General features: G+C 40.4%; 1 protein-coding gene across 1 annotated transcript in view; it reads left to right on the plus strand.

Annotated features, from left to right (window-relative positions):
* Positions 1 to 14,685: 14,685 nt before the first annotated feature.
* LOC123518331 (protein fem-1 homolog A-like) overlaps positions 14,686 to 21,527 on the plus strand; it is an 8,255-nt gene continuing 1,413 nt past the window's right edge. Inside the window, exon 1 of the mRNA XM_045279093.1 lies at positions 14,686 to 16,612. Coding sequence (XP_045135028.1) covers positions 14,909 to 16,612 — 1,704 coding nt within the window. The 5' untranslated portion in view covers positions 14,686 to 14,908. The remainder of the gene's footprint in view (positions 16,613 to 21,527) is intronic.

Genomic DNA, 21,527 nt, shown 5'->3' on the forward strand with positions numbered 1-21,527 from the left:
ATCTTCTCTTATGGACATGTTGCTATTTATACGAAATCATTACTGATAACGTTACGTGCACCACCTGAAAGAACTGTAAATATTCCCACCAGTGTTTATACCTTCCTAATTTTTTATGTGCTTATATAACATAACAGTCACGCCTTCAATAAACGCATGATGAGCAGTGTATAGTTTTCAGTAGTTCTCTTTCTGTTAGGAAATAACCATAAGAAATAGATGAATAACAAAAATATCAAGAGCAATGTTTCTGAAACAAATTATCAACAGAAAGTTACATATACACACACAGGAAACCGAAACGATAATTTACTCCCAGCTGGGTCTAATAGCACTAGTTCTGTTCTGGATTGGTTCTAGTCTGACCATTTATGTTCTGGATAAGTTTAGAGGGTGCTGTGATCTCGCTGAACGTTTCTCTTTGTGTCTCACAACTCAAGGGGACAGTCGCAACCTGCCCTCTAAATTACAACTGTCCTTCACACAAAACTACAAGCAGTTACTACACACACACACACACACACACACACTTCACTTAAAATTAAGAGGTGGCGACTCCAGGAACAGCCTCGGAGTCCCCTTCTGAGAAAGGACCATAAATGTCCACAGGTCGTACTGCTCTCTCGGTGGCGACCCAAAATGTCTTGACACCTCCCTCAGCTTCTACATTAACTTCTGCAACATTCGCGGTCTTTTAGATCTAATTTTCTACTAAACTTCATCTTCTTTTCCTCACTGAAACACAATTGTCTGAAACAACTGACAGTAGCCACTTTTCTGTTCCCTCCTACTTTCTCTATCCTCATTTTTGTTCCAAAGGTGGATGTTGCGTCCATGTGCTTGACTTGCTCTCGTGCCCACGCTCTTGAATTTATCGAGTTTTCCATCATTCGGTTTCGACTCAAAAGCCACTCTCTAACTAAATTATATATTTGTGTTGTCTATCTCTCCCTAAATTCCTCTAACTATAGAAGATTCTTTGACTACTTATTTTCTAAAGTCGAGCACATTCTGTCTCTCTGTCCATTCTCAGAGATCTCCATTCTTGTCGATTTCAAGGTTCACCACCAGCTTTGGCTTTTCTTTCCTTTCACTGACCATTCTCGAGAACTAGCCTTCAACTTTTGTTATCCTCCATGACCTAGAGCAACTGGTGCAACACCCTACTCATATTCCTGACCGTCTTGTAGATACGCCCAACATTCTTGATTTTTTCCTTACCTCTAATCCTTCTGTTTATGCTTTTACCCTCTCTTCTCTGTTGGGCTCTTCTGATCACAATCTCATATTTGTATCTTGTCCTATTTCTCCAATCCCGTTCAAGGATCCCTCAAAGTGGAGATATTTCTGCCGTTTTGCCGCTGCCATTTATGGGGGCCCTGAGGAGGTGTTATGCTGATTTTCCCTGGAATGATTACTGTTTGCGTGTCAGAGACCCATCTCTGTGTGCTGAGCACATAACAGAGGTGATTGTCTCTGGCATGAAGGTGTACATTATCCACTCTTTATCTCAACCTAAATCTTCTAAACCTAAAGCTTGTTCTCGTGCTATATATTATGATAGAGAGATTGCCCACAAATGGTACTTGAGTCTTCCATCACCTAAATCTCGTGTACCTTATATTTCTGCCCGAAAGCATGCCAAGTCTGTTCTTCAATTTACCAAACACTCCTTCATAAATATAAAATGTCAAAATCTTTCAAACTTCAACTCCTCTCGAAAGTTCTGGCATCCGGCCAAAAACATCTCCAATAACTTCACTTCTTCATCTTTCCCTCCTTTATTTAATCCTGATCATCACATCTGTGTCTAAAGCTGAACTCTTTTCTCAGACCTTTGTTTATAACTCTACCTTGGATGATTCTGGGCTTTTTATTCCCTCTCTTCCTCCCTCTGACTTCTTCATGCCATCAATTGATATTCTTCGTAATGATATTTCCCATGCCCTCGCTGGCCTAAACTCTCGGAAGGCTTATGGACCTGATGGTGTCCCTCTTATTTTTTTCAAAAAATGTGCTTCCGTGCTTGCACTGGCCAAACTCTTAACTCTGTCTATCGACTTCTATACCATTCTTTCTTACTGGAAGTTTGCCTACATTCAGCATGTTCCTAAAATGGGTGACCGTTTAAATCCCTCAAACTACTGCCGTATCTCTTGCTTCTCTAATGTTTTTTAATCTATGTTCAATAGGAAAATTCTCAAACATTTTTCACTCCATAATCTTCTATCTGATCTATGCCTTCCGTCAAAGGCCGCTCTACTGGTGAGCTAGCTTTCCTTAGTGAGTCTTGGTCATCCTCTTTTTAGAGATTTTGGTGAAACTTTTGCTGTTGTGCTACAGACATAGTATCGAAAGCTTTTGATAGTCTGGCACAAAGCTTTGATTTCAAAACTGCCCTCTACGGTTTCTATCCTTCTTTCCGCAACTTTACCTCAAGTTTCCTTTCCGACCGTTGTATTGCTGCTGCATGTGGTAGACGGCCACTGTTCTTCTCCTAAGTCTATTAACGGTGGTGTTCCTCAGGGTTCTGTCCTGTCACCCACTCTCTTTTTATTATTCATTAATTATCTTCTTAACACTTCTTGCCCTATCCACTCCTACGCTGATGATACCATCCTACTTCTTTCCACGTCTTTTCAGAGACTTCAGGAAGTCAACAGATCACGCAGGAACGCCACGGAACGCCTAATTTCTGATCTTTTCAAGATTTCTGATTGGGACAGAGAAAACTTAGTAGTGTTCAATGCCTAAAAACTCAATTCCTCCATCTATCAACTCGACACAACCTTCCAGACAACTACCCCTCTTCTTCAATGACACACAATTGCCACCCTCTTCTACACTGAATATCCTCGATCTGTCCTTTACTTATAACCTAAACTGGAAACTTCATATATCATCTCTTGTTAAAACAGCTTCTATGAAGTTAGGAGTTCTGCGGCGTCTCTGCCAGTTTTTCTCGCCCCTCCAACTGCTAACTCTGTACAAAGACTTTATAATTATGTCCTTGTATAGAGTACTCTTCGCATGTTTGGAGAAGGGAGGTGTTTCACCCACACAGTTCTATTACGTAGGGTGGAATCGAAAGCTTTTCGTCTCATCAACTCCCTCCTCTGATTGACTGTCTTCAGCCTCTTTCTCTCAACTGGAATATTGTATCTTCTTGCTATCTTCTACCGTTTTTTTCATACTAACTGCTCTCCTAATCTTGCCAACTTTATGCTTCCTCTCCTCCTGCGGCCTCGCTTTCTTCTTCCTCTTACACTTACTCTGTCCAATTCTCTAATGCAAGAATTAACCAGTACTCTCGATCATTCATATCTTTCTCTGGCAAACTCTGGAGATCGCTGCCTGCTTCTGTATTTTCAATTTCGTGTGACTTGACTTCATTTAGGAGAGAGGTTCAAGACATTTCTCCCTATCTCTTGGCTAATTCTATAGGACCCGCAGGGGAGCTAGCACCTCCACACACACACACACACACACACACACACACCGCGTAGTGTAGTGGTTAGCACGCTCGACTCACACTCGAGAGGGTCCGGGTTCGAATCCCGGAGGCGGCGAGGCAAATGGGCAAGCCTCTTAATGTGTGGCCCCTGTTCACCTAGCAGTAAATAGGTACGGAATGTAACTCGAGGGGTTGTGGCCTCGCTTTCCCGGTGTGTGGAGTGTGTTGTGGTCTCAGTCCTACCCGAAGATCGGTCTATGAGCTCTGAGCTCGCTCCGTAATGGGGAAGACTGGCTGGTTGACCAGCAGACGACCGACGTGAATTAAATGAATGAATGACACACACACACACACACACACACACACACACACACATATATATATATATATATATATATATATATATATATATATATATATATATATATATATATATATTCATGACAGTATGTGTAATGACCCAAAAAACTGTACTGCGTATAATATAACCAGCTTATGCAAAGGGTGCAGGTGTACTCGATCCGCGGATGGTAACCACTAACCAGGTTGTATTGCGCAGGTCGCCATACGGCACTTTTTTCTTCCAAATTTGAGATTTATTTAAGTTCCCACATTAATTGCTGAGTATCTCAACGTTCTAATTGTATCCTGATTGCCCTCTAATTTAAGGAAATACATGTAGGAACGCTCTTCCTTAAAGCGAGTAAAAATACCTCCTAGGTTTCGTGAAATGAAGGCACGTTATGTATTATTTTATTATCTTCGCATTTACGGTCGCATTGGTAATAAGCAGTTAATCTGGAGTCAGCGACTCGTAGTGCAATCTACTGCCAGACTTTTGTAAACACTGAAACTCAAGAAGTTACAATGCTACCTAGTTGTTTGAACGGTGGTCCGTAGTCGTAACAAAAGTTGAGATCTCATAATCCATGCATATATGTATTTCTTATTTACTGATCTATATTTTTCCTGGATGCTTCCCTGAGTTATATAAGGAGGACTTCATTATAATAACTATTTACATATGATTTCTACTGTCTGCAGGATCGTGGAAGACGTTTTATTTATATTTATACCTATCCTTTGACTTTCACATTGGTGATAGGTGGCATCGATGGCGATAATGCCTTACGTCCACTCAAATTTACAACAATGGTCTCATCAACTCTTTTTTCCCACGTTCCATCACCTTATACAAGTAACGCTACTAGCTGGCCGTGTGTTTGTGTTCCCACCAAGATTCAATGGATTTTAGTGTTTATCATGTCATTTTACTATTATTATTACTATCATTATTATTTTTTTATTTTATTTATTTTCTTTTTTACATGATAGGGAAATATCGCACTCCTTATTTAGTAGCAATTTCATGTAACTACTGCTTCTGTGTTAGATACCCATCACTGTGTGTTGAGCGCATAACAGAGGCCAGGTACAATAGTGTCTGCATGGCAAAGAGGCGTACATTCCTTACTTTCTCTTGACCTAAACCTTTCGAACCTTGGTTAAACACAGCCTGTTCTTGTGCTATACATGATAGAGATGTTGTCCACATAGGTACAAGAGCCTTCCATCACCTGAATTTTGTACGCTTTATATTTTTGCCTGGAATCATACTCTCCAACTTGCCAATAACTCTTTCATTAATAGAAAATGTCAAAATCTTTCGAGACCCAATTCTCCTCGAGACTTCTAACATCTGGCCAAAAGCATGTCCAGTAACTTTACTTCTTCATTTTTCTGTCCTTCCTTTGTTTCATCCAGATGATACCACTGCCATCATTTCCTCCTCCACCCTCTGACTATTTCATGCCACCAAATATAAATTCTTCGCAATGATGTTCTCCATGCTCTAGCTGGTCTAAACCCTTGGAAGGCTTATGGACCTGATGGATCCCTCCTATTGTTCTTAGAAACTATGTTTGGTCAAACTCTATTAAGTCTATCGATAACTACCTTTCGTTCGTGCTGGAAGTTTGCATATACATTGAGCCTGTTCCTAAAACAGAGTGAACATTCTAACCCCTCAAACTACCGTCATATTGTTTTAATCTCCTGCTTATCTAAAGTTTTACTTATTTTTTTTCATTTTTACTCAATAGGAAGAATCTTGAATATGTATTACTTCTCAATCTTTTATCTGATCCAAAGAGGTTGAAAGGAGACGGCATGACATTATAGAAGTGAAGCCAACGCGCTTCTAGTCCACAGATGTCACCGTTGCTACATGTCCTTTACTGACATGAGCTAAATCATTGTTGTATTATCCCAGGTGCATACAAATGCATAGAACATTGATTATTATGTTACTGTTTACATTCTGTATCTACTTTTGAATATCCTGTATGGATAATTTTGGGAGAAGTTAGTCAAAACAAAAATATTTCTTGTAATTATCTTGTAATACTGCCATCAATATCTTAAATACAGCATACTGCAAGTCTAAACTCTATTGATTTAGACAATGAAAAAGGTAAAAACTTTGACTGTATTATATAGTATGACCCACCCTACTCAGTAAGATAGTGATATATAAGTATAGTTATTTTCCTGTAAATTTCACCATCGCTTTCATTAAGATCAAGAAGCGGCAAAACAATCGAACAAAGAATAAAGGCGGGTTTATTAATGAAGAGGGCGGCAAGCGCCTATCCCGCTGTACTAAAAAGTTAACCCAGGGGGAGGAGCTTATGAGGCGGTGGGCGGAGCTTTCGATCGCAACATTGCTCTCTTCCATGTTAAACAATGGGAAATTGCCACATTTTTTTCATTACTAGAGGAAAACTAAGAAAGAACTGATGGTTTAACTTATGTAAACCGCATTATAGTTTCCTAAATATGTCATGCAAACTTGTTATTAACGGTGTTAATACGAAATAACTACAATTTTGAAAAAAGTATAACAGGACGTTTCCGGGAGAAATTATGGCAAAAGATTGCTTTTTCTTGTTTAATAATTCATTACATGGCAAAAAACAAACATTGAAGTAAAATAAGAGCTAAAGAGAGAGAGAGAGAGAGAGATAGATAGATAGATAGATAGATAGAGAGAGAGAGAGAGAGAGAGAGAGAGAGAGAGAGAGAGAGAGAGAGAGAGAGAGAGAGAGTATTTGACGTGTTAAGTAATTGCTATACCAAGAAAAATCAACCTTCAGGCCAACTTTCACCTGATATACAGTTCATCTATCCTTCATTTAAATGCACATGTATACGTACATGTCTACATCTATACATGCACATGTATATTCACATGTGTACATGACCTTGTTCAGTCATACGACTGCCCCAAAGACTTCTTCCCACCTCTCACCCAACTCCACCAAAGCTTGAAAACACTGTATTATCTCATTTGTATGTTTGATTTACTGTCTAAATCTTAGAGACACAGTATGCTACAACTATTACGAGTCTTTTAACGTCACATTATATGGTAAGGAGCCTTGAAACATGGACATAAGACGGAAAATAAGAAGAGTAACTCGGGTGTTCCCATGTATTTTCAATGGGCGATCGGCAATAGGACTGGGTGGGAACCGAATCCTTGATCTTGATGCTACAGGTGGCTCGAGATCGCTCCAGAGCCAGGCCTTTGGATCGGCTGAATCATTGATCTTGATCTTGATCTTGATACTACAGGCGACTCGGGATCACTCCTGAGCCGGGCTTTTGGATCGGCAGCTACTGTAGACGACAAAAGAAAGGCAAACAGAAAAAAGGAAAAAAAAAAAAAGAAGAAAAAAGAAACGGTTCTTTGCTCTAACCGTCTGTACATCTGGCACGCCACATTCTCTCCAGAAACTCCTTCACCGCCTCAATCATCCTTTCATTCGTTTCTCTATTCAGTCCCAGCAGCACCACCATCCACTCACTCCCCGTCTTTTCCACTCTTTCGTTCCTATTATACCCTAGCTCAGTCAACACTACTTGCATCATCTCATACCTATCTCTGGCATACTTCACACACTCCAGCATCACATGCTCCACCGTCTCGTCCTCTCCCGAGTCACACATCTGGCACACTTTGCTGCGGGACTCAGACCACCTGTAACTCCTTGCATTCACATCCATACACTGTGCCCTAGCTCTGAAGAGAAGATCACCACCCAGGCTTCCATCGTACCACCTCTCATACATCGGGGCCTCTTTCACCTTGTACCATTCCAGAGTAGTCTTTCGTTCCATCCCATTCCTCCATTCATTCAGTCCCATACTCTTCACATCTCTGTCTATCTCACTCTTCCACTTCCTCGCATCCCATTCTGTTCCCACTCTGCCTCCTCTTGTCACGACCCATTCCAGCTCATTCTGATTCACCCCAGCCATTCTCACTGCCCACCCAACCTGTAGACCATTCCTCTCTGTCATTCTCATACACCTTTTCCTCCATTTGCTTCCACTTTCACTCCACAGATACACCTTCCTTGCTATTCTTGCATCATCCATTCTCTCAAGCCTAATCTTGTACCTAAGTGTCGCTTTTATAAGTCTTTCCTAAAAGAGCTCCATCCCATATCCCTCTTAGGGCTTTTACTGCCGTGTACCACGGTGCATTCAGTGCCAGCCTAGCTACTCTACACTGCCCCACTTCTAACTTGTCAATTTCACTCTCGTTCCATGCAATCACATCCATACCATACATTATACTGGGGACAGCCACACTCTTCCACACTTCTCTCAGCACGTCATACTTACTTGCTCTCATCCTTGCCGCGCTTCCTAAACGACCCACCCACTGGTTCACCAAGCTTATTTTTTCATTCTTTGACTTTTCACACCCATTCGGACTCATCCACATCCCTAAGTACTTGTATTCTTGTGCCTGCTTCAACTCATTCTCTCCCAGCCTCCATGCTGCATTACATTCATCCTCCGACCTATTCACAATCATCACCTTACTCTTCTCACTACTAAACCTAACTCCAAAATCTCTTCCATACCCATCAACCACATCCAGCAGACTTTGCAGCTCCTCTGCTGACTCACTCATAACCACTACGTCATCTGCATAAAGAAGCACACCTATCTTATCATTCCCCACACTCACTCCTGCATTCATCCTTCTCATTCTTGCTGCTAACTCCTCTGTGTACAGGCTGAAAAGGGTTGGTGACAAAATACATCCTTGCCTAACTCCTCTCTCACTCCTCACCCAGTCTGTTTCTATATCTCCTAAACTGTACTTAGCTCTGGTATCAACATACATGCTACGCACTATGTTGACTATCTTGGCACTCAACCCAATCTTTTCTAGGACTCTACCTAGCATTTCTCTATTCACCCTATCATAAGCTTTCTCTATATCCAGGAAACCCAAATACAATTTACCTCCATCCCTCTTTTTTTTCTCAATCATTTCATTCACCACAAACATGTTATCCTCAGCTCTCCTGTCCGCACGGAAACCATTCTGCTCCTCACCTAATACTCCAGCTCTTTCAATCCACTTACACAATCTGGCATTCAACACCGCACTGAACACTTTGCCTACTGTATTGACTAACGCGATCGGCCTGTAATTTTTCAACTCATTCTTACTCTTGTGTCCGCCCTTATGCAGCAGAGTCACCCTGCACTCATTCCACATTCTTGGCACCCTCTCCTCCTCCCACACCTGGTTAAAAAGCTCAGTCATCCTGTCAATCACAACATCACCTCCATTCTTATACAGCTCATATGGTATTTCATCCGGCCCTGCTGCCTTCCCATTCTTCTGCCTTTTCACACACTTCTCCACCTCCTCCCTGCTGATCCTTTCATCCAGTTCATCTGCATTCCTTCTCTCCAGTGTCACACATCCTTCTCTCGCACCAAACACCTCACCTACACCACCCACTTCTTCCCAGAACTGTCTGATTGCCTCTCTCATTCCTTCCTTCTCTGTTACAACTTCACCATTCACCTTCAAACTCTCCACTCCAACACTGTCTGCCATATTCTCACCTCTCAAGAACTTGTACCATTCACGGCCACCTTCCATGCCTTTCTCTCTTAAAGATTCAATCACACTCCTTTCACACTTTACTTTGGCCTTCACTATCATTCGCTTTGTCATTCTCTGCTGCTTTACATACATTTCCCATGCATTCTGGTACTCATTCTCTGCCTCATCACTTTCATGCCTCTTTTCCTCAGCCACCTACATTGTCTACTCCTTCTTTCGCTCCTTTCTAGCCTCTCTGATTTCATCATTCCACCATGGTTTACGTACTTTCTTTCTTCTGCCTACTCTCACATACCCTATCTTGCTCTCTGCAGCACTCCGCACATCCTCTACCAGTCTCTCATTCACGTGCTCCACATCATGCACACCTCCATCATCCCAGCTTCTTGCACTCAGGTCCACCTGGAAGTTTTCCCACCCTACATCTCTCAGTCTCCACTTTCTCTTCTTACTCGCCACTTTCACTTCTTTCCTACCATGCAACAGGCACTCCACAACCAGCATATTGTGATCAGACACAATATCCACCATACCATCCTCATCTATCCACATGTGTGACACAATTTCACGCATTCTTCCATTCACCAACACATAGTCTATCGCTGACTCCTGCTCCCTTGCACTCCAAGTCACACGTCCCTCAGCCAAAGTTACATTCAGATTCTCTAACTCCATTTCATCCACAAAATCCCCAAGCATCTCACCATTCCTGTTCACACGTTCTCCCAGAATTCCTACATGTGCATTCATATCACCCATCACCAGCACTCTCTCCCCTCCATGTTCTCTCACAACTCTCTTCAGTATGTCATACTTCCTCCTGTTCTCCCTCTCAGCTCTTTCACCCATGACAGTCATGTATACCACCACCAGAACCATCTCCATTCTGCCCCAACGACTCTTGATCCTGATCTTGAGTCCGACGATTCCGCAGTCTTGATTTTTATTTTAATCATACAGGTGACTAGGGACTGCTCCTGAGTCAGCAGGCCTTTGTAACGGCCACTCCTGTAAGGAAAAAGAGAAAAAACGACAAACACCAAAATTTATCTTATTGATTCACACATCTAGCACACCACATTTTCTCCAGGAATTCCTTCACGGCTTCAATCATCCCGTCATTCGTGTCTCCACACAATCGCAGCAATAACACTATCCAATCCCTTCCTGTCATTTCCAGTCTGGCATTCCCCAATTCCCTCAGCAACACTTGCAGGGAGGCATAGTGGATAAGGTGGTGAGCGTGGGATCGGGCAGAGGTCCACGCGTAGGTTCGAATCCCACCACGTACAGCCTTAAAACACTTTGCCATTTGTCGAGTGGTTTAAAGTTACCTACATATCACCATGATACCCAGGTTCTAGGTGGTTACACTCAAGATGAGCTTGGGCGGTGATATGGGCCCTAATATGGGTACCACTATAAATAAAATTGCCTGCGCCACTAATGGGCGGAAGCTGAACAGCGCTTCCAATACACTCTTCAAGTGTGCCTACAGGCGCTATAGGCCTTACCGTAAAATAAAAAAAAAATAAAAAATCATTTCATTCCTGTCTCTGGCATACTTCACACACTCCAGCACCACATGTTCCACCGTCTCATCCTCTCCCATGTCACACATCTGGCACACCTTGCTGCGGGACTCAGATCACCTGTAACTCCTTGCATTCACATCCATACACTGTGCCCTTGCTCGGAAGAGAAGGTCACCACCCAGGCTTCCTTGTACCACTTTTCATACACTGGGGCCTCTTTCTGTACCACTCCAAAGTACTCTTTTGTTCCATCTTATTCTTCCATTCACTCAATACCACATGTTTCATTACTTTGTCTATCTCACTCTTCCACTTTCTTACATCCCACTCTCTGCCTTCTCCATTTCTAATAACAATGCTCCAGTCACTCTCAACATGCCTCCCCTCAACCCGCTGAAAAGCCCAACTAGTTTCCAAGCCACTCTTTACTGCCATCTTGACACACTTCTTTCCCCACCTGCTACTCCTATCATTCCACAGAAACACCTTTCTCATTAGTCTTGCATCGTCCATTCTCTCCAATCTAGCTTTGTACCTCAGCGTTGCCTTTACATGTCTCTCTCTAAAAGTACTCCAGCCTATGTCTCCCCTCAGAGCTTCTATCGCTGCATAATTTGATGCATTCAGTGCCATTCTTGCTACTCTATTCTGTCCTACTTATAACTTCTCTAGTTCAATTTCATTCCACACAATCACATCCATACCATACATAATGCTTGGAACGTCTACGCTCTTCCAAATTTCTCACAGCACATCATATTTACTAGCTTTCATCCTTGCTGCGCTTCCTAGTCGACCCACCCACTGGTTTACCATGCTTATCTTTTCATTCTTTGCCTTCACACAGCCATATAAAATATGCTAAGCTAAAGGAAGACAGTGAATGTGACATGTCTGAAAATGCTGCCAGGCCGTCTACTTCAGCTCAGCCCTATGAAAATTATTCGGGCTAAGAGGAACTTGACGAGCTGGTAGTCAGAATGACTGTGGAAGACTTGCAACCACTATCTGTTGTGGAAGACAAAGGGTTCAGGAATTTAGTTCATGGATTTGACACTAAATACGAATTGCCCACCCGCAGAAACTTATTTAGACATCACTTATAACGTCTTTTAATTGTTATTACCATAATCTTACACTTCATTTTAATTGTGAATGAATATCATAAATGCATTAAGAATTTGTTTATGTATATCACTGACATATGCAAATATATAAAAAGATATATAGTTATGTTCAGCTATGAATAATAAAAATAACAAGCGTGTATTATTAAAAAAAATCCTGTGTGTGAGAAGCTAAATAGAAAGCAAAGTAATCATTCAATATCTACATGACTTGGGAATCGGTAAAACTCTAGACGCCACACGGTTCCCAGACTCGCTGGGAGCAGTGACATGGCAGGCAGTGCCTGACGAATCTAGCGCCTGGTAGTCACCACACGCTGTCTACGCGAGTCCAAGGAGAGAGCGGAATTTGATTCCCAGACTCGCCTCGCGCTGGGACTCGCTAAGCGCTTTTCACCCGAGTCTAAGGAAAGAGTGAAACACGGTTTCCAGACTCGCCTCGCGCTGGGATTCCTCTAGCAACGCGCTGGCGAGTCCAGTGTCTGGGACTCACTACGTGCTTTCCACCGAGTCCCAGAGGAGAATCTGCCAGCCTTTGGACTCGGAACCGTGAGTTCTCAAGTTACCGAGTCCTGCCCACCAAAGTCGGCAATGTTTTGGGTGTAAAAGGAGGAAGGGGCAGCAGCGGACTAATAGCACGCTGGCTTCACTTTTGTGACGTCATGCCGGCATCTGTTATTCAACCTCCTTGGGGTTCACACGTGCCAATTTGCGACTGTTATCTTAAGTATGTTGAGTTTCTGACTCATCCCTTCTAGCCGGAAAGTGTCAGACGTAGCGCCTGGAAAGTATCGACTAGTTGGCGCCTTGGCAGAAAGTGAATGTAAACAAACAGCTTCCCGCCAAGATGATGAAGTGGTTGCTCTTCTTTTGGGATACCGGAAGAATCAACAGAAGAAAATGTCTCTGGATACGTCCCTGGCTAAGTAGAAGGAAAGATAGAAGTGTCTACCACACTCTAAATTCGACTACATTTCTTATAAGAAAATTGTTAATCTTAAGAAGACTATGCACAATATTATTGCGATCAAATTAAATCTTGACAAGTCTTCAGTCCTCACCTCCAACAACACCATTCATTGAGGGAAACTTCTTGTAGAGTGGCAGCTATTTCGTCGAACTACGATTTGCGTAAGCTTTATATATATATATATATATATATATATATATATATATATATATATATATATATATATATATATATATATATATATATATATATATATATATATATATATATATATATATATATATATATATATATATATATATATATATATATATATATATATATACTGTATAATTCATTTCTGGGTTCTCAGATGTGTTCTTAATTTTTCCCTCACCAACTCTAACATCTTCTGGAAACCACATTTTTTTTTCTACCATGTGGGCTTTTCACGGAAATTTATGGGCTAAAGGGGATACTTTTTGTGGTACCTCCTATCTCAAAGCCCACCCGCTAGGAAACCGTTGCCGCGAGTGAGGAAGCCCAACCTACACTCAGACCGTGGACAGGATTCGAACCCCCTGCGCTTGGAGACCCCTCGGACCCCAAAGCACGCATGGTTCCACTGTACTACGGCGGCCCATTTTCAAAGCTTACTCTGTGACGTCACGACGTAAATAAACGCAAATCGACTAGCAAGACCAACATGTTCTTGATTTACGACTGCATTCTGCAGTCGCTAGGCGCCGATTACGAGTCGAAAACTCTCTTTACGTACGTAGAAAAAAAAAAAAAACAGTCGCAAATTGGCACGTGTGAACTGGCCTTAAACATACCACTGGAAAGTTGTAGAGTGAGGAGAGAAAAATTATGTGAAGCTTTCCTCCTCCTCATGGTATAGTGGCATGGACATTACAGCAGGAATAACTATTTGTCCAACAGTGTGTTTGTTAAGTTAAACATGTGGACAGCCCATATGGGCCTCAATATGGGTACCACTCTAAATAAAATTGCGTGCGTCACTACTGGGTGGAAACTTACAACGCTTCCAATACTCTGAAAGTTACCTATAGGCGTTATAGGCTAGGACATAACACACACACACACACACACACACACACACACACACACACACACACATATATATATATATATATATATATATATATATATATATATATATATATATATATATATATATATATATATATATATATATATTATTTGTAACGTTTGGAAAATACAAGGATGCTATATACATACAAGAGAGAGAGAGAGAGAGAGAGAGAGAGAGAGAGAGAGAGAGATTCGAAAATTGTATGCTTATGATGTTTTTTTTTATACTTTGCAAATGTTGGTGAGATACGCGAAATGTGTATAAATATAATTATTGCATATCTCGTACTCTTACATGAATATTTTTATGTATATATTTTATTTACAAAATGTTCCAAACGTTGGTATCACTGGGAGTTGGCTGCCATGTCAATAACAATGATGCCAGCTAGAGGTCTTTATTTCCAATTTACTATTACTTTTATTCTTTGGCGTTTATCTTACGCACGATATTTTTTTAAAGAAGACTAAAGATACGAACCTCAAGACTGAAGGGATGAAATTAATTATTTGGAAACATTGGTATGTGTTATTGGTGGTGGTGGTAGTAGTTGAAAGCTTTGATGCAACACTGAGCCTCCTCCTCCTGTCTACAGCCCAGCTGGCAGCAAAGAAGCATCCTTCCTGGGTCTGGCAGTGTGTCGCCTGCAGAAGTGACGAAAGTTGCACCGATTCATGTCTATTTAGCCTTCTGCGTTCTATTTTTTTACTATTCCATAAGTGTACAGTAAAATAGCCGCGCTGGATTCCCAGAAGGAAAACTTTTTCGCAGTTTTCAAGCGTAGAATGTGGATTACTGGGAAGGTGGACCATACTTCGCAGAAAGAGCAGATCTTCACAGACTTGTACAATGAGTGTAAAAATATTGCTCCTGGTGCTCGTCTCTCCTACATGCTGCGGACCAGGTTGGAACGCCTTCAAAGGGAGGACAGACGTGAAGTGGTGACTCGCACTAGGGATGGTTGTGCACCCTTGTTTGTGGCCTGCAAAAGGGGTAATGTGGAAGTGGTGGAATACCTTATCAGCACTTGCAGTGCGGACGTGGAGCAGAGAGGGCTTTATGAAGTGCCTGATGACCGATCAATTCACAACGTGACACCTCTATGGTGTGCCTCTGTGGCAGGCCGCTTGGCCGTGGTGAAGTGTCTGGTGCAGCATGGGGCAGACGTAAACAGTGTGTCAGACACAGGTTCCACTCCTGTCCGTAGCGCCTGTTTCATGACTCATTTAGATATTGTGACATATTTAGTAGAAAATGGAGCTGATATTTCTAAACCAAATTATAATGGTGGTACTTGCCTTATCAACTCTGTGCAGAGTGTGAAACTATGCGAGTATTTGCTGATGCACAGAGCAGATGTGAATGCACAAGATATACAGAACAAAACAGCACTGCATTATGCTATCCAGGAGCATCGTTTTGAAACTACTAGATTATTGCTTGAAGCTGGAGCTGATCCCCACCTCACCAGTCGGTATCGAGATGATGCTTTACAAACAGCCTGTATTAAGGGAGCATTTCAGATTTTTGAATATCTGATAGAAAAAGTTTCATATCTGCCCAGTCGGGTTGCAGATGGTTATGAACTCTTAGGCACTACCTTCTTGGATGAACATCATGACATACAGGCTGCTCTACAATACTGGCGTCGTGCAGCAACTATCCGTGCAACTGCTGGTGTATCAAAGGTTGTTCTACCTGCCCGCTCTAATTATCAGAATGCAATTGAGTTCAGGACTGTGGAGGAGCTAGAAGCAGTGGCTACTGATCTTAACAGCTTAAGGACACAGAGTTTGCTGATTTGTGAACGTATTCTAGGCACAGCTCACAAGGACATGATCTTCAGACTCATGTATCGAGGTGCAGCTTATGCAGACTCCTTACAGTATCAGAACTGCATCGATCTCTGGCTGTATGCCTTGGAACTGCGAATCCGTCGTGACACTCTTCTTTTCAATGAAACCTGCTTCACTGCACAGGCACTTGTGCGTCTCTACTTAGACATGATAGACAAGCACAGTTCAGGAGTCATGCAGGACACTGTTGCTTTCAGAGATGCTTATCGCACCCTGAGATTATTGATAGATCAATTACCAAATTGCATGGAGTTACTATGTCTCCAGCCTGTTCATAAAAGACACCAGAGTAACTTTGACCACATGTTGAAGGTAGTGACTCATATGTTGTTTGTCTTACTGCACATCCCTCATACAGAGGAGCAACGGGAAAAAGCAGTCACAATGGTTAAAGGAGTTGTTCGCCTTGATCCCCGAACCTGCCAAGGAGGTCACTCCCTTTTGCATTTAGCAGCCATGAAAACAAATGTACTCAACAATCATGCTTTGCTAGAGGATGACCATATGACACCCTTCCCTTCTGCAGCAGTGGTCAGCTTCCTGTTGGAGTGTGGCGCTCCTGTCAATGCCATTAATGACAAGGGCTCCTCGCCACTCTTCATGGCTTCCCAAGACCTGCTCTTCAAGGAAGAGGTGAGATTAATTCAACTGTATTATGAATTTGTTGATAATCATTGTTCATGAAACCTGTTTGTATTTTACTATACTTTAATCATAGCCAGTATAACTAATAAGAAAATACATAAAGATAAACTCTGCCATTGTATTGAAGTATTATGTATGTATTTCATTGTATTATTATCACATTAAGAAAGAGATAGTTTAATGTACTAACTTCTGGCTAGTACAGTGGTAATGCACTCACCTGGTATTGTTAAGCAGATTGGGTCTTGCTCAGGTTCATAAGTTTATGCTGCTTTACTGGGAGGCTACTGCTTTGGTTAGAGCTCCACAGTGGGGAATTGGGTTGACTTGGCTGACGTTCTGGAGAGGATCAGATGTGATGGATACCAGAACTAAAACCAACAAACTTTAACTTTTAACTTTAATTACCATTTTCTGGAATAAACAACAATTTAGATTTGAGGACAAGATAGTGCCAGCATGAATGGATTTTTGTGGTGAATACATGTGAATAAGTATTGTTACTTTAATTTTTTTCATATATATATATATATATATATATATATATATATATATATATATATATATATATATATATATATATATACAGTGGTACCTTAGAGTACGAATGCTTTTAAGTACGAACAAAAAAATCTTGTTTTTTGCATTGGAGGACGAACTTTACTTTGGAGTGCGAACAATACCAAACGCTGTCAACAGATAGCACGCAGCATGCTAGGGCACCACGCTGCCTCAGTGCCTCAGGAGTGTTGTTTGCAGTTGTTTGGTTGTTTTGTAGTGCCTGGGATAATAATATTAATTTCTTTTTAGTTATTAAGATCATTGCATAGCATAGCAGCACATATGGTCACGAGACATACAGACAGACGTATGGAAGATTCTAGAAGATCTGAGAGGAAGAGAGAGTATCCAGCTCATGAATTAAAAGCCTTAACCCTTATAGCCTGTCAGGCATGATCGTGGCTCTTACATTAGAGCCCGTCAGGCATGATCGTGGCTCATTCAGGAGCTGTGCTCCTTTATGCCACACAGTTTGTTTATGCTTGAGGCTATCTGTCATATATCGAGGCCTGTCATTGGCCCATTGTTTTCACAGGGTGGACACTTAGCCAATCATGTATCAGCTTTTACAAGGATATGTTTGTGTAGGTGTGAGGGCGCCAAGTGTGAGGATGGTGAGAGCACTTATGTCAGTATGCTGTATGTTATAATTTTTATATATTTCTTGGTGAGATATAAGAAATAGATGTATATCCATGGATAAGTAAGCAGTTCAGAAACATTATGATGCATGACAATATTGGAATCATTATTTGTATGTCGTTATTGGTTTACATAAGAGTGCATAGTGATGGCTTGATGGAGTCGGCTGAGGAGGATGTATTGACGCTTGTTTCTGACCACGAAGTTGAATTTTCGTATTACAATTTGCATACTTCCCTGATTTATTTTCCATAATGAATGCAGTATATCAAAGGAAAACTTATTGGCTTATATAAGAGAGTGTGGTGCTGGCTTAATGGAGTCACATAAGGAGGATGTGGTGACGCTTGTTTATGACCATGAGAAGTTGAATTTTCATTATATTACATTTTGCTTACTTTTCTGCTTTATTTTCCTATCTTTTATAGTTCTAGCGTAATAGTAGTAGTAGTAGTAGTAGTATATATATATATAGTAATAGTATGCAAAAAGTATGAAATTAGGTGAAAAATAGAATTTTTTTGGTCAACTGTCTGAACTGATTCTGAATTATAAAACACTTGAAGGAAAATAGCAAAATGAAATAACAGTACATAATTGGACAGGGCCAGCTTGACGTCATTACTGCATCAATCCCATAGCTTCATCTGGTAGATGTGGATAAACCTTAACCAGGTATCTACAAAGAAAATGCACACAGCTTTCAAGATTTGCAAAAAATAAATAAATAGATAATATATATATATATATATATATATATATATATATATATATATATATATATATATATATATATATATATATGTGTATTTACCTAATTGTATTTACCTAATTGTAACATACGGGAAAAGAGCTATGCTCGTGTTGTCCCGTCTCCATATCTATTAATGTCCAGCTTTTTCTTAAAATCATGAATATTCCTTGCGTTGACCACTTCCACGTCTAAACTATTCCATGCTTCCACCCTTCTATGAGGGAAGCTATATTTTTCACATCTCTCCTATAAGTGGCCATTTTAGTTTTTTCCCATGCCCTCTCGACATTCTTTCATTCCACATACACAGATCTTCCCTATCCATTTTTTCCATGCCAATCATCACTCTGTATATTGCTATCAGGTCTCCCTTTCTCTTCTGTTTTCCAGGGTCGGAAGTTGCATTCTTTTCAGTCTGTCTTCATAAGTCAAATCTCTTAAGTCAGGCACCATTTTTGTTGCAGCCCTCTGTACTTTCTCTAGTTTCCTTATGTGTTTCTTTAAGTTCGAGCCCACTGTATTGTTGCATATTCAAGCCTCGGTCTTATCATTGCAGTAATTATTTTCTTCATCATTTCTTCATCTAAATATACTGAACGCCACTCTTATGTTCCTCAATAAGTTCAATACTTCTCCAATTATTTTGTTTATATGTCTCTCTGGCGATAGGTCATTGGTAATTGTCACCCCAAGGTCTTTTTCTTCATGACTGGTTTTTATGTCTTCATTTCCTATCTTGTACATACTCCTGATTCTTCTTTCACTCTTGCCAAACTCTATTTTCTTGCATTTTGTCGTGTTGAACTCCATTTGCCATGTGTGTGTGTGTGTGTGTGTGTGTCTGTATATATATATATATATATATATATATATATATATATATATATATATATATATATATATATATATATATATATATATATATATATATATATATATATATATATATATATATATAACTCGATTTACGCGTGTTTGATTTACGCGTTTTTGTTATAACGTGACCGAAAAAAAGGTTATAATTAATTTAATTTGCGTGATCAGTTTGTTTATATGCGATTTGGCCCAACCGCATTTTCAAACTGAGCGCCTAACCCAATTTCAAACTGCGCGCCAGAGAGTTCCGCAGCTGCCTGATAGGTGGAAGCTCCGCTTTTCTCGTGCCTCATTTGCAGTCTGCCAGCACTGAGTACAGACGGAATCTCTTCAATCTGCCTATAATTCACCAAGATGGTCCCAAAACATCCTTCATCTTCTTCTGCATGTGGGGTTATTTTTGATAAGTAGATTTTTGATAAAGTGGTAAAACTCAGAGGAAGATGGTGACTGACTGTGGTGTGAGTGGTGAAGGCAGTGACGCAGTGAGTGTTGTGTTACATATCCTTTGTTTTGTTGCTTTTTCTTATTATTTTTTGCTTTCTCTTATTATTTCTTGCTTTTCCCGTTACTTTAAATACACTTCTAGTATTCAGAATGGTAAATGATAAAAACATGTTAATTTAGCCAAATAAATAGACTATTTTGTACAAATTTTTTGGGACCACATCCCGCATATTGTTTCTTATGAGAATTACATATTTGTTTTACGCGAATTTTGATATACGCAATGCCTCTTGGAACGCATCTCTCGCGTAAATCGAGAGTTACCTGTATTGTGCATGCTGTGTATATACAGGCAACCCCCACTTAACGATCGGGTTACGTTCCTAAAAAAACATTCGTTGCATGAATTTTCGTTAAGCGAACCAATTATAACAAGTTTGACTCTTGACTTGAACTTCCATTGAGAGTAAACAAAGCAAGAGTGCATCATAGTATAGTAAAAGATTTAATGAAAGTAAAAATTACGAAGTTAAACATTTAAGCGGTTTAATTTGTCATTATAATGTACACTAATGAATGTATGTAAGTAACTTTATAATGTTGATGATCTTAAATTTATGAAGGGAGGGAGAGTGGAGCGGCAATTTGTGGAGTGTAAACAAAAGGCGCATCATTGTACCGCATGCAAAACTTATGTACCACATTTCCACAAGGCTTTTCATTTTATCCACTGCAGAGTCATGAGTTCAGGTGGTTCTTTTAGCGTGCAAGGAAGATACGGTCTCACCAGCCTTCTTAATAGAGTCTGCTGGCTTGAAAATAGTACAGACAGTAGATGGAGTCAAGCCATGATGGCGATTAATGCTATTAGTTTTCTCGCCTCTCTGGTGTCTGTGAATAATATCCAGCTTCACTTCGAGAGTAAGAGACTTACTGGTTTTCTTGCAATGCTAGGTAACATTGCAGGGCTGGTTGCAGGGCGCTTTGGTGGCATGTTGAGTGAGGGAACACGAGCTGCTGCTGGATACTATTATTGTTTTGAACTAAAACTGGGGAAGGGTAGGGGAGTGAGTGGTGCGTGTTTTGTCCATGAGAGGTGCTGGTGTATTCAAAAGCCTGTCAGCTTAAGTGATACGGCAGGGCTTTCAAACTTGGAAAAAATTACCTGGATAAAACTTCGTTAAAGCAAGTTTGGCATCCATTAAACGAGCAGATGGTAGTAAAATGAAACCTTCGTTGTAGCGAAATTTCGTTGTGTGAACCTTCGTTAGGCGGGGGTTGCCTGTATATATATATATATATATATATATATATATATATATATATATATATATATATATATATATATATATATATATATATATATATATATATATATATATATATATATATATATATATATATATATATATATATATATATATATTTTTTTTACGTTATAGCCTATAGCGCCTGTAGACATATTTGAAGAGTATATGTGGGAAACACTGTTAAGCTTCTGCCCATTAGTGGCATAGGCAATTTTATTTATAGTGGTACCAATATTAGGGCCCATATCATCACCCAAGTGCATGTTTGGTGTAACCACCTAGAACCTGGGTATCATGGTGACATGTAGGTAAC

The sequence above is a fragment of the Portunus trituberculatus genome, chromosome 43 (genome assembly GCF_017591435.1).
Source record: "Portunus trituberculatus isolate SZX2019 chromosome 43, ASM1759143v1, whole genome shotgun sequence".
Classification (NCBI taxonomy): Eukaryota; Metazoa; Arthropoda; class Malacostraca; order Decapoda; family Portunidae; genus Portunus; species Portunus trituberculatus.